The 13690-nt window shown below is 40.4% G+C and overlaps 1 protein-coding gene across 1 annotated transcript; it reads right to left on the reverse strand.

Annotated features, from left to right (window-relative positions):
* Positions 1-4690: 4690 nt before the first annotated feature.
* On the reverse strand, positions 4691-12064 carry LOC134565755 (coenzyme Q-binding protein COQ10 homolog B, mitochondrial-like). The gene is made up of 5 exons (XM_063425403.1): positions 11859-12064; positions 9013-9162; positions 8258-8450; positions 5767-5868; positions 4691-5146 (listed from the first exon to the last, which is right to left on the reverse strand). Exons 1-5 carry the CDS (start codon positions 11975-11977, stop codon positions 4985-4987), a joined length of 726 nt encoding a protein of 241 aa, XP_063281473.1. The 5' UTR covers positions 11978-12064; the 3' UTR covers positions 4691-4984.
* Positions 12065-13690: the final 1626 nt, after the last annotated feature.

Consider the following 13690-nt stretch of genomic DNA (forward strand, 5'->3'; position numbering starts at 1 on the left):
TAGGGTGTGGCTGGAGGCGGTGCATGGAGGCGGGACATGGGTGGCGCTTGCTGCGGAGTATGGGTGGGGCCTGTAAGGGGGCCCTTGATTTATTTTGCCCGGGGGCCCTGAGGGTTCTCAGTCCGCCCCTGCAAACAAGTGGATACATTTCAACCACCCTGTACCAAAAACAAACAGCCTCTAATGGCCTTCTGAATTGGACTAGCCACCACCCACCAAAACTGAAGGCCGGAATCCCTGTTGGCCAATATCTGCGCTTACGTAGAAATTGCTCTTCCATGGATGACTTTAAAATAGAGGCCTGGGATCTCCGGAAATCCTTTAGGGAAAAAGGTTACCCTAATCGGGTTCGGGTACTTAGCGATCACATAAGGGACACAGGACCTTCCACAATTCGATGCATAGCATCGTATGATGCAGGCTGATCCAACATGATAAATACGCTTAAAAGATTTTGGCCAATACTTACTTCGGATCCCCATATTAGGAAGGTTATAAAATCATTCCCCTCAGTGACAGCACGCAAGGGCAGAAATTTGAAAGACATGATAGTCCCTAGCTATTTGGCCCCCTTAAATAAACCCCTCAAACAATATCTACCGAGGGGTACATACAAGTGTGGCCACTGTAGTGCATGTCCCCATGTTGCTAAACAGACCAAGTCTTTTACAGACAGCAGTGATTCTGAGGAATTCTTAGCAAAATCTTTCTTTAACTGCCGTACTGAAGTGCTAGTATCCCTCCTGTTATGTTCATGTGGTTTGAAGTACGTAGGCATAAGGTTTCGCCCCTTCAAGGTTCGGATAAGAGTACACGTTAACTCCGTAAGGAGACCATTAGAGATACCAATTTCACGACATCTAAAAACTCACCATTCTAATTCTGCTACTAAAATTAGATTCATTGGTATTGAATCAGTCCCCCAACCTCCACGTAAAGGAAATTGGGACCAAAAACTACGGCAGAGAGAATCGTATTGGATTTACAAACTCAACATGTTATCCCCAACAAGGTTAAATGGGGGATTCTCTTTTTCAGCTTTTTTGTAATACTTTCTTCATTAAAGGGGCTTAAACAACACTGAGGAACTTCCTTTCTAAGCTCCCTACCGTACTATTTGTAAATTTGTAGATATGTAAATATGACACTTTTTATATGAACATGAACGGCCACTTTATTTTCATTTTGTTCAATTTGCCATTCAAGCCAAGATACTGTCTGCCCTATTTTATACATCCTGCTTGGGGTTTACTTCCCCTGATTGGATGATTATTTCCCTATGTTTATAGGCATTATTCAATCCATAAGACAGGTCCCTTTACTGTACATTTAATGTACCCTGACCTGACTGGCATATGTGAGACCTTGTGTGGCAATTTTTTGACCGTACAATTGATGGGACAGCCTATGCAATAGATGCCCATACCGGATGGGACTCTGTGCAGCTCTCACAATGTTGTGAGCACTGCCGAGATGCTATTCCCCGCACACCAGTCGGTTCCACTCCATAATACAGTGGACGTTCCAGTCACACTATGAAGTGCGCTTTGGGAATACTTTAAGCCCACCTCACATATTCAGCCATCATGTCCACATATGACAGGGACAAATCAGCGATATAGGGAGGCAGGGTTGTGCCCCGACGCTTTCCCTCTTGGCTGTAAAGCTCACGTAACATTCTGTTATGAAACAAACGCCAATACCAGATGGTGTGTCCCGCTCCGCCTGGCTCCCTCTATACATCACCTACTCCTATTTCCTACTTATTTTGGAGGGTTACCCCCACATTGGAGCTCCCTATTAGGTGGTTACAGTGGTGCAGCTCATGAGCCCTTGACTTGTATCAGGACTCCTGACCTGCTTGTGACATGATAATTCGTATCTTTCACCAATTAATTATCCATCCAGAATATTTTTATGAATTTAGCAGGATGACACAGGACTCCCCTTGTAGCAGTTACAGGTATAGCCTACTTGAGCCATAAGTACTACAATAAGCCGTAATAGCCACATAGTTTGACAATTGAAAAGTAATTGAAACACTCTAAACTGGAAACTCTCCAGGATTATGTTACATAACCTTATGTGGATTGAAGTATACACTACGGAGAGTGGTTATATAATGTATACATATACCCCACAGCTTGTGCAAGCTCTTCACAAAATAGAAAACCGAAAGTTATATTTTATCTTTAGTACTTGGTCTTACGCTTTAAGCTTTTTTTTTTATGTATTTTGCTCCCTTTTGCTACATAATCATTCAAACCTGCAAATTATTTTTGCAACCCACTGCTGTGCTGCCTGACCTTTTAATGTCCCTGACTAGAAGTGCATTTGCTTAACTCAAATTTCAGAACATTCCTTGGAAGAATTACAGCAAGCTGTTACAGTCTGGAGGCTCTACTAACATCTTGCCAGAACACTAAGGTTTTGGCAGTCTGCATTTTTTTTTCTGTGTAAAAGCCTCAGTTCTAATTACAGCTTTCTATTCAAAAAAAAGTTTTAATCTTCTGTAGAGGAGGCCTTGTCCTCCAAGAATACATCAAGGAGGTGGTAAAGATTTCAGTTAATAATAATTAGACATGTGCATTAGTTGCACTATTGCTTAAAGTGACACACAGCTCATTGAAGTGGTCAGGGTGCAGTGCCCCAGGTCCCTTAACCCTGCAGTGGTAATTATTGCAATTTAATAAATCGCAATAATTACCTGTGTGACGAAAGTAACCTAATCACTGGCTTTTATAGGGCCGGTTTGCCAGCCTCCTACCCTGTGATTATGGCCTTGTGACAAACTGAACCTCGTCAAGGGTTCTTGGAGGGAGCTGCTGGCCAGCCTATTGCCTCAGGACTATGGGCCCTGCAATATACATTTCCCAATGCACTTTCAAAGGCTCTGTTCATGTAAAGTATGTATTTTTGTACTTCATACAGAGGGACCAACTGTTAGCCCTAATGCTCTGGAACTGTTTTGGGCATGGGACCATGTGCACGGTGGGTCCAAAATAGGACTTCCAGAAAAATTCCTGAACCCCTGTTCTGATCTGGATATGTTGTTCACCCAGATCAGGGCTATCAGGGTATGTGTTGTGTGATAATTACGTTAATACATGATCTGCCTTAATTCTATCACAGGCAGAGGGGAGGGATTGTGTGCTGTATGGGGGAGTGTCAGGCATTGTTTCTATTGTTTTGTACAATTCGTGTCCTGTGGGGGTTCCTCTGGCCTGAAAAGTTGTATAAAAATCCAACCTGTATCATTAAACTCTCAGATCAGCTGAGCTGTACCTTGATGAAGTTTCAGCTCATGTTTGGGGGATTGGAGAACTACACTCTGGGGATTGCTATAATCACTATACTCCCCTGAGTATAATCACTAAGCTTTTGTAAGAGCTGTTCCAGCTTGACTCCCTGGAACAAAAGAGGGTCACCCACTGGAACCTGAAGCCTTGTAAGTCCAGGGTGGATAGGAGACAGCGAAACCACAACCAAGCTGCAGCGGTTCGTGGAGTTTGCAGTGGTTATGGTGCTCCAGCACAGTGCTTATGTTAAGTCAGTACAAGGAAGCAGCGATTGACAGGTACCTGGTCGGGGTGCAGTCGGTCCGTCACAACCTGCAAGGGTTAGTTCCACCTCTAATAGTGGTCTTCTAGACAGCCACTAGAGGGACCTCCAAGTGGAGACCTTTGGTTGAATAACTGAAACTGGACATCCTCACGCTATGCATGAGGACATCCAGCGTCACCCAAAACCCTATATAAAAAGCATTATACAATGCTTTCCTAAAAGGTAAGTCCGAATGCGATCGCAGTACTCTCTGCGAATGCGCATTAGGCCCCCCCAGCCAGCTGATGCCGGCAGGGGAGGAGTGTAGGCTTAGTCCAAACCAGCACCAAGGAACATCAGTGCTGGACTCGAGTAAATGATTATATAAAAAAAAAAGTTTTAGAACCCCTTCCGTACCACAGGAGGGGGTTGGGGGGCAATATAGAGAGCCATAGTGCCAGGAAAATAACTTCATCTGGTACTAAAGATTTGTCAGCATAGAACCTTTTATTTTAAACTAATTAAAAACAACCAATAGAAGTGTTTATGCCTGATCGATTCATTAAAGGGCAAGTCCAACAGGGAGAGGTCTACTAAATCTGTTTAGTATATTTGCTATATTGCAGTGTGCAAAGTAATTAGCCTGCCAAGAGTCTATGAGAGAGTTTATTAGTTTAGTGCATGAAGATTTTAAACCACGATTAACACATCCCCCCCTCCCTTTATAAAGCTATACTGTACTTTATATCCTGGAATTCCCACTCCATAGGTTTAGGAGTACCAATCACATTGTCTACTACGATTAACAATGCTGCAAAATTCACATTTTATTCTAAATTGTAATTGTCAGGAACCAGATTGAATTCAACTGAACTTTCTAATTTTAGACACAAATAGCCAAACTGAAAACGTAACAGATCAGGGATTCCCCCCACCCCTCCAGTTTTGCCATTTGGTCTTAAAATGCAAAGTTCACTTTGGTGAACAACTCAGATGTGACACTTTCTGGTCCCTGCAAATTGTATCCTCCAAGTTTGGCAAATAAATCAAACATTTCAGTGCTCCTTGAAATGACAGTCTGCTTTTAAAAATAATGTTTTTATTTTTTTAACTAAAAATTAGTATCTTCTAAAACACGTATGCACATAAATTAGAAATGAAGTGTTTCAAAAGGTAATTTTTAAATAAATATAAAAATAAAGTGGTTTTGTATGACAGTTGAACCATGATCTGCAATATTAGAGACATGACATTTAAAAAAAAAAAAATCCAAGATTTTATAAATAAGTTCACTGAGTTCCAGATATACATAAATAATCTGTGGAATGTGCAAAACTCTGGGGCAGTCCATCAGATGCATGGGACGGTATAGGTCCAACGATGCCACTTATAAATGGTTTCATAGGACCCAAAACCAGTTATTTCAAAGTTCAGATTGCAGTTATTGTACTGCTCGCCGCTTTGCAGCCCGCAACGGGATGTTTTGCCGTCCGTATGTCCTTGCTGCTTGGTTCTCAAACGCAAGAACCATTTGCTTGGCCACTTCATCAAAGAAGACCGTTGCCAGATGAGAATGGAGAAGGGATTTGAATTCAAAGGAAACCTGAAAAATAAAAAGCATTACAAAAAAAGGTTTACAGGGGATAATAAAGTAGAGGTTTAGAAAGTTTCTAATTATGCTAGAGGACTAAAAAGAGGCACTTCCCCAACAAGTGTATAAAACTACAAGCCCCACGAGTCACAGCCAGCAATCACAGAAGCAAGGCTGGCAGAGAAATATCAAGTTCTAGATTTTAAAAAAAATAATAATTTAACCCATTATTTGGAGCAACACTGGCTTCTGAAAAGAAAGCCCAACAAACAATTTGACATCTACCACTGCCTCTGCACATACGCATTCTTTATCTACTTAAAATATGCCAAGTAGGTCAGTTCTCAAACCTAGGGGGGGTCACCAAAAGAGCCCAGCTGTGTTGGACCCAACTGCCCATCTATACCCCTAGATCAGTGGTTCCCAAACCAGTCAAGGTTTTGTCAGCATCTCCATTGGAACAATAAAAAGGACATTTATAAATCCAGGACTGTTGGTGGGCCATGAGGACTGTTTGGGAACCACTGCGCTAAAGCTAGATTATTGAGTGCCAAGCCTACAGAAGAAACAATATAACAAAATGGTGATTGTGAAACATAAAAAAAAAAAAAAAAAAAAAACCAGATACTTACATAAAACTCAAGGGTGCAAGTGTCAGGTCGTCCAGACAAGCCTGGGCTAAACCGCCACACCGTCTCCAGGTGACTGAAAAGTTTTCCATCATTGCACACAGCCTGTATTGGATTAAATAAATACCCGGTAAATTGAGTGTGTAAACATGCTTCAATATTGTGTAGTGGACAGGTTGTTCATCAGATCAATATAGGTTAACAGTAAAACAGCTTGGACACTCCCTCCCCCATATCAAAAAAGGGAATTAAGCAACGTCAGCACAGTATATACTTAATGCAGGTAGCTGCCTACGGCCAGATTAGCAGAATTAGCCATTGCCAAGTAACAAAATCACTGATCTGTGATATTAAATTCACTGTGTGCAATTCTAGAATTTTATTTCCTTTTACTAACAGTCATGTGCCTTACAATGAACCACTCCTTTTCAGGTGGCAGTGCTGCAAAGATCCAGGAAACCCAAAGTTCACCAATTGATCTTTGTACCTGAAAAGGGAGCGGAATTAACAGGCCAGTTAGCAACAAGCTCTTACTTGCGTCAGCCAGACGTTAAATACGTCTGTGTACTCAAACCACTTCCAACTCACCAGGTCTCAGCCCCAAGGGCTGCGTGTTTAACTTGCACTTTGCATGGTGTTAAATATCTTCTGGCAAACAAGGTCAGACCTACTAACTCTTTGGTTTCCAGAAATCTAATGTAGTGCATGGTTAGTAAAACACTGCACTACAGGGAAAGAGGTGTATAAAACTATGCAGACTATTGAATGTGAAAAAGAAGTTGCATATTAAGACAGACTTTTCACTAAAGAGACAAAATTGTGAGAGGAGGCCCATAGTGGAGAATTCAGTGTGTCTGCAGAACAGTGTGTTGGGGGTGGGGAGGTTCTGTCCTGTCCTATAAGACAGTATACTTTCTGTACCATAACCTTTGCAATAATGCAGATTTTAATGCTCAGAAGTTTCAAAGACGAATATATAATGGGGGGTTAACTTTAAGCTTGATGGACCTTTTAAGAGTTGACAAATATACTTCAAGGTTTCCAGATTAGAGAATATCGAGCACTCGGGAAATCAGACCCAGATTGCCAGTGTAAGTGGAGTTCACAAGCACTCGATATTCTCGAATCTGGAAACCTTGAAGTATATTCTTCAGGTCTTTTCCCTGACATGATCTCCACTTAGGAAAATGTTTTGGATATGGAGAGATCATAGATAGGACAATTTATGATCTAAAAAATACTCTGAATGCATTGTAGCTTTCTGTGTTCTTCATTCTATTCTTTTTCAACACCAATAAACCCCATCCAATATAACTAAACTATTAAAGAAGGTGCTTCTAACATTCAGATCTAGTAAAAAGGTACTATTTACAGATATATGCAGGAGAACTTGGCAAAAAATGCTCATGTAGCAGTTGTAACTGCTACACTGCACATCCACAATGGAACTAACACTACCTTGACTTTGGAGATTACTTATAAGACCTTGAAAGAGACACTCCACTGCCCAAATAAAAACCATTAGGTAGATATAACCCAAATGAAAATCTGTTGAAAGTGTCTTCATTGGGGGAGGGGGAATATCCATGAACAAATGGGAAAAGTTGCAAATCTCTGGTCTGCCTCTTTGCAAGCCATACTCTTCTTCCCCCAGAAGAGACTTTGTGGCTGTCCAATCAAAGGCTTTCCAATGCAGCACAAGAGAGGTCTTTGCAAGGCAGGTGTACTGGGCAATTGAAGTCTCTTGAGTTTAACTCTATACCAGGGTGTAACAAGCCCTGTTGTCTGATTAACAGCAACAGGAATAATGGGAGGGAAGAAAAAAAAAAAAACACACAAAGGGGCTGTAATATTTACATATATAAATACTGCAAACCCTAAAGTTTGTTGATGTAATTTAAGACCATGTAGGGGCAAGGATAGGCCTATACTAAACCTTTCATGGAATTTGCAAATTATGAAACTGGCATGTGATTGCCTCAATGGACAGGTGCCAGCACCTCATGTGACTGGTCTGGTGGACCAAGCACGCTGGCTGCTGCTTGGCTGCCATTCAACAGGTTTTTATTTTCTACTGTGATTGTGTAGAGCACAGTCCTAATAGCCAGAATGCCTTTTCAGGGAAACTTAGTGGGGGGTTGTGCTGACGTTTACCAGATTGGAGATAAACTAAATGACTGTCTTTTCAAGGACACTTTCAGTTCATTTTGAATGTCTTATTAGACTGCTTATTCATAGACCTACACTAGTGCTACTTACTAAAGCAGTCATGTGCCATTTTTTGTACATTACGGATTTCAGCAATATCTAGGGGTCCAGCATGAGATGCCAAGCCTATAGTTGTTAATTACATTTACTACAATACTGTGGGTTGTCTTGCATGTATTTTTTTGCCACACAATAAAACAAAAGATTAAAAAAAAAAAAACCTAAAAGATCAACTTGCAAGAACATTACAATTCACAATTACTCTCCAAATTCAATGGACACTCACCCGAATCTGATGTTGAGGTATTACAGAGATTTTAGAGACATATCTCTCCACAATGGGAGGAAATCCCACCTCCAGCTCAGCTTTTGTAACTTCTTTGTGAGTAGACAGGACTTTTGAACTTTTACACCAAGGTACAAAGAACTTGTAATTCTCCACACTGGCCACTATATCAAACATTTGCTCTATGGAATATCTGGAAAAAATGAAATAAATTTAGTCAGAACAAATTATTTATGGGGTGCTCAATCAATGAATTGGTCGCATTTCATACATCAACTACCCCCACCCCAATACCTATATGCATACCACCAATAAAGAATTCACTAAATTTTGAGAAATCCAAAAGGACAAAATTGGAGACTAAAATAGCCTGACCACAACAGAATTTCGTTCCCCAGAGTTATTATGGCCTCAATTACTATTTGAGTTTCAATACACTATAATTCAAGGAATTTAAAATACATTATTTACTGTGTTCTCAGTGATATAAGAAGTTCTGAGAAAGAGAAAGAACAGACTGATTGAGAAGAGACAGCTCAGGAGGGGGGGGGGCCCCATCTGCTCCCAGAACTAGACATATATGGTCTTAAGTGTCGTTTTAAGTACCAAGCATTTCCTGAGTCCAAGTTAGCCAATTTTAATATAGGATATCTAATATGCCACCAATAAGCTTGAACCTTGGAATCAAAGTAAATTATATCACATCAGTAGGAATGCAAGAAATTATCCACAAATAATCCCAACAGGTTACTCACCCTAAAACTTTTGATTCCGAGTAGTCCATGCGCTTGTTCCCAATAAATGGTGCGGCAAGGTTCAAAAATGACCGCGTTTGCATCTGGATATGTGACGGATGAGGTAGCTTTGTACAGTGCGAGGCCAGAATGCCACAGGAGTTAATATGGCTGAAAAAGACAAGTGACAAAATTATTAATATTTCACATTCTTATACACTTTGTATCATCTACAAAGATGCAGAAAAATCCAGTCAATTTCCATACAAATTGTTCCAACTTTATACAATTTAGTAACCATGCTTCTCGGCACAGGGGGGGGGAAATTCAGAGATATCTGCAATAAATTGGACTTGTGCGGCCACTCAAATAGATTTAAACTGTAAATACTGGAGAGATATGTGACCTTGAGGTAACTACACCTCATGGAGGACAGTGTTTGACAGATACTGTGTCACCATGAAAGCCTGACATGCCATTGTCTCTGAAGCAGATATATTTGAATCAGTGCACTACTTTAGAAGATTGTCATCCAGATGTTTTGCAGATGACAATACCTTTTATCTTGCCCAACACATATAAGCATTTCAAACTCATTATGTGCCTTCTGATGGGGCCATTTCCTGCATACAATGAGAATTGACCAACCACAATTACAGGTTGCCAAACTACAGTACGTCACACCTTCTGCTCTGGATAGACTAGTTTGCAGTAATTGCCCTGATGCAATTAACATTAGGATTACTGCCTTATTGGAATTTGGTTAATACAAACCAGTTCTTCCATTCACAATGTTGTTACCCACAGTCACAGCCCTTGCTAGCAGCTCCAATATCAGTAATTAGTAGTATGTTACAGTTAGTCTGTAACAGTAATAAAACCTACAGGACAAGGCATGCACGTCACATAGTTTCACTGGCATGCAATATAGGCACGCAAGGAGTTAATCCTACAAAGCTGCTAAATAGAGGAAGTATTTGAGGAGGCATTTCCAAGAAGACCATGTCCGAAGAATGTTCTCTCTCAAAGTATGAGTCACCATTTCGTGACCATATTTCCAACCCAAAAAGGCATTGTTTTCAGACTTCCTAGATTATAAAAAAAACCAAAAAAAAAAACCACACATTCGGGTATCTGCCCGGATGCGTGAACAGAACTACAGTACAGCGTTTTGCAAGATCTCCATTTTAAAAAAAAAAAAAAATTGTTAGCACAGCCAGAATGGAACACTGAGGAAAGAACGCACATTGTGTATTTTACCCTCACCCCGTGTCACTTCGTACTTTAAAAAGGGACAGTGTGTGTTACCTCACAGTTTACATTTTTCAAGGATTTCTTATGAAAAGGTGTGCATTAGAGGCAATTTATAGCACACCTACCTCCAGGTGAACGGTGGCAATGCCATCCTTAACTATTAAGATAGTGACAGAACATCCTTGCATTCGATCCAAATGTTGACTTAACAAGAACAGTCTTATGGTTTTTCATGGCAATTGAGACTTTTGCCCAATAATTATGTTTCATGCAATAACTGTCACACATTTTAAGGGGGGAGGGGGAGGAGGAAACAGATTATCCTTAAATCTAAACTAGGTATTTCATGATAAATAACTAATAAAAAAAGTTACAACTACCCTAGTTAAAAATCAAGTTTAATATAATTATATAAGCAATTTTATAGCACCAACACATTCCATGGCGCATGTCATGTGTCTTGGAGGAATGAACACATGAAATACAAACAATTGTAGTTATTTCACATGCTATTTTTTGCATTTGTTATTAGCCAATTTTTACAATATCTGTGCACTAGCAAATTTATTTTTCTGCAATATCGAAAAAGTAAAGTGGTACATTTACAAAATTACATGCCAGACAATCTAACACCAATTACTGCACAGACAAAGATTACAACAAAATCATGTACTCTGGCCAAGCAGACATTTCTGGTGTAGATAAAAAGGAGCTGGCCTTGATAGTACAAAGAATAAAGGTTTACATTTCCCCCAGACTGGGCCTCTTCGATATCACGAGTTTTACAAAAAAAAAAAAAAAAAAGGGAGGTTTCTCAATCCCAGTAACCCATTATGCAGCCTTCCTTCCCCTCCCATAAAGTGGGTTCACTCTAAAAGCGTTTTTAAATAACCCCTTCCCCCTTGCAGGGTTAACTGGTAATGGAACGCTAGTCACGAATTTAACAAGTATTTAAAGTTTGTTTAAGAGAATCCACAGCTCCTATACACATATGGTTTATATAGATCAAGGTTTAAAAGAGATTAAAACAACCCTAGCTCACTCAATGGAGGGCCAATTAACCGTCACATGCGGATAGTATGCACGAGTCAGACACCAGGCATTTAATCAATTTAAAAAGGAATCCCAGGGAAACCACCTTGAGTAGCTCGGATCCCTCCAGTAGTAAAACGTCTACAGGTCATCAGCAAGAAAATTCATATTGGAAGGCATATTGGGTCTGGCAACCTAGGTTTCTTTTTACCCCCTTTTAATACCCATCAGGGTATTTCACCAACATTCTAAGATCTAACCAAAGACCACCAACTATGAATTGCCTGGGGATTAGAACTGAAATTCAAATTTCAAGCTAAAATAGACAAATGTTGGGTTTAACCCCAATTACACATGTATTATAAAGTGCTACGTTGTACTTTAAAATAAAGCTTTTTTTTTTTAAATAAATACAATTTCGAGATTACCTGCAAATGAATGAAAATAACCAAAAGTATTATGATAATCCTTATCTGAGCTGGGACAAGAGAACAAAGCCAGGATTTGGCCAGAGACAGGGTTTCCAGTAGAATTAAAAAAAAAAAAAAAAAAAAATGTATTATTAATAGTATTCTCCTTACCGGATTGCTTGGTGCTGATTCTTCATTCTCCCTAATACTGCCCGGGCAGGCCGGCTCTCGGCTTCCACTAGAGCCCGGAGAAGGGCAGATGATGCATTTCTCCCGCAATGAGCTGCCATGGTAACGGTATGAACAGAGCTGCTCCTTCTCAACCGGCTTCTCGAGTAATGAACCGGCTTTTGGCAAGGCGCTCTCACTTTACACAGTCAGGGGGAGGAGTTACTACTGAATGGAATGGGCGGGGCGTTCTAAGGTTCCACGCGCGTTCCTCCAACGTTCTATATAGTAACCTGAACTTTAACTGTGCGTCATTCAGAGAGAGAGGATTGAATGGGGGGTGGGTCTGGGCAATCAGCAGACATTTTAATACTCCACAGGATATCTTACACACTATGGGCCCAGCCCTGCATTCGCAGTCTATTCCTGCAGAGCTATTCATTAGAGCGAGGCAGTGAATGCCCTTTTTCTGTCAGAGATTCAAATTGGATGTAAAGCACAGAACTTATGTAAATGAATTAGCCTCCAGGTGTAATCAGACTAGCATTAAAATACACATTTCAAATATTGTGTGCAGACTCCCCTAGGTGAGGGGTCTACTTACATTGTGGCACCTGAGGGTCGAGTGAACACCTGCCATTAGCTTAAAGGGACAGTCTGGGCACCAATGCGACCTGAATGCATTTGATTTCATCTTCATTAAAAATAGGCTATTTTTGTGTGCATAATCATATCTGTTTATTTTTTAAACTGTGCAGTATGCCTCATAGACTCAGCTCATGACAAGAAATACTTATTTTTTTAGTGTATATATATATATATATGCACACAATTAAACCCCCAACAGCAATGAGATAATTGCGTTTAAAGCTGCACTTCCGCTCCCCCTGAAAAATGACTATTTTATAAAGGCAGAATCTTAATGAAATACTCATTTTGACTTAGTTAGAATTTCACTGAAATTCCAACCCAGTCAACAGATTTAAAGAGACAAAGTACTTTTCTGGAGGCAGAGGGCATGGCTAACGTATCCTTATAATAGAGCATTCTGCAAATCATTTCATTTTTTTCTGAGCAAAAAGTAAAGATTTGAGCATGCACAAATACAGCTGAACCTGTCAAATAAATTAGTTTTATTGGTACCCAGAGTGTCCCTTTAAGCAAATGTTCCATTCATTTTATTTAATGAACGGAACTACTTCCAAGTGTTGCAGTACAAGTCACATAAACATCTGTTGGGCAGAGATTTATGAGATATGTAACACTAAAAACATTCGGTGCATTGATTGGCTGACAGATTGGCTGACATACTTCCTGGTTTGTTTTGATAAGAGATCACTGCAGGGTTGTGAATCCTTGGGAGCTTCAGAATGATTAACCCCTTAAGGACACATGACGTGTGTGACACGTCATGATTCCCTTTTATTCCAGAAATTTGGTCCTTAAGGGGTTAAAGGAATACTCAAAGCACCATGACACTTCCCTGATTTGAAGTGGCCATGGTGCCTGGAGTTTGTATGTGTAAAGTTTTGCTACAAAACACTACATACACATACAGAGCCCCTCTGCTGCCAGAGGTGCAACTCCACCTAAGGCCACATCATTAAAGGGACACTGCAGGCACCCAGACCACTTCTGCTCATTGGAGTGGTCTGGGTGCCAACTCCCACTACCCTTAACCCTGCAAGTGTAATTATTGCAGTTTTTCATAAACTGCAATAATTACATTGCAGGGTTAACTCCACCTCTAGTGCTAGAGCGTCGCTGGACGTTCTCACGCTGTGTGAGGACCTCCAGCGTCGCTCTATTCCCCATAGGAAAGCATTGAAATGATT

Source organism: Pelobates fuscus, chromosome 6 (genome assembly GCF_036172605.1).
Source record: "Pelobates fuscus isolate aPelFus1 chromosome 6, aPelFus1.pri, whole genome shotgun sequence".
Classification (NCBI taxonomy): Eukaryota; Metazoa; Chordata; class Amphibia; order Anura; family Pelobatidae; genus Pelobates; species Pelobates fuscus.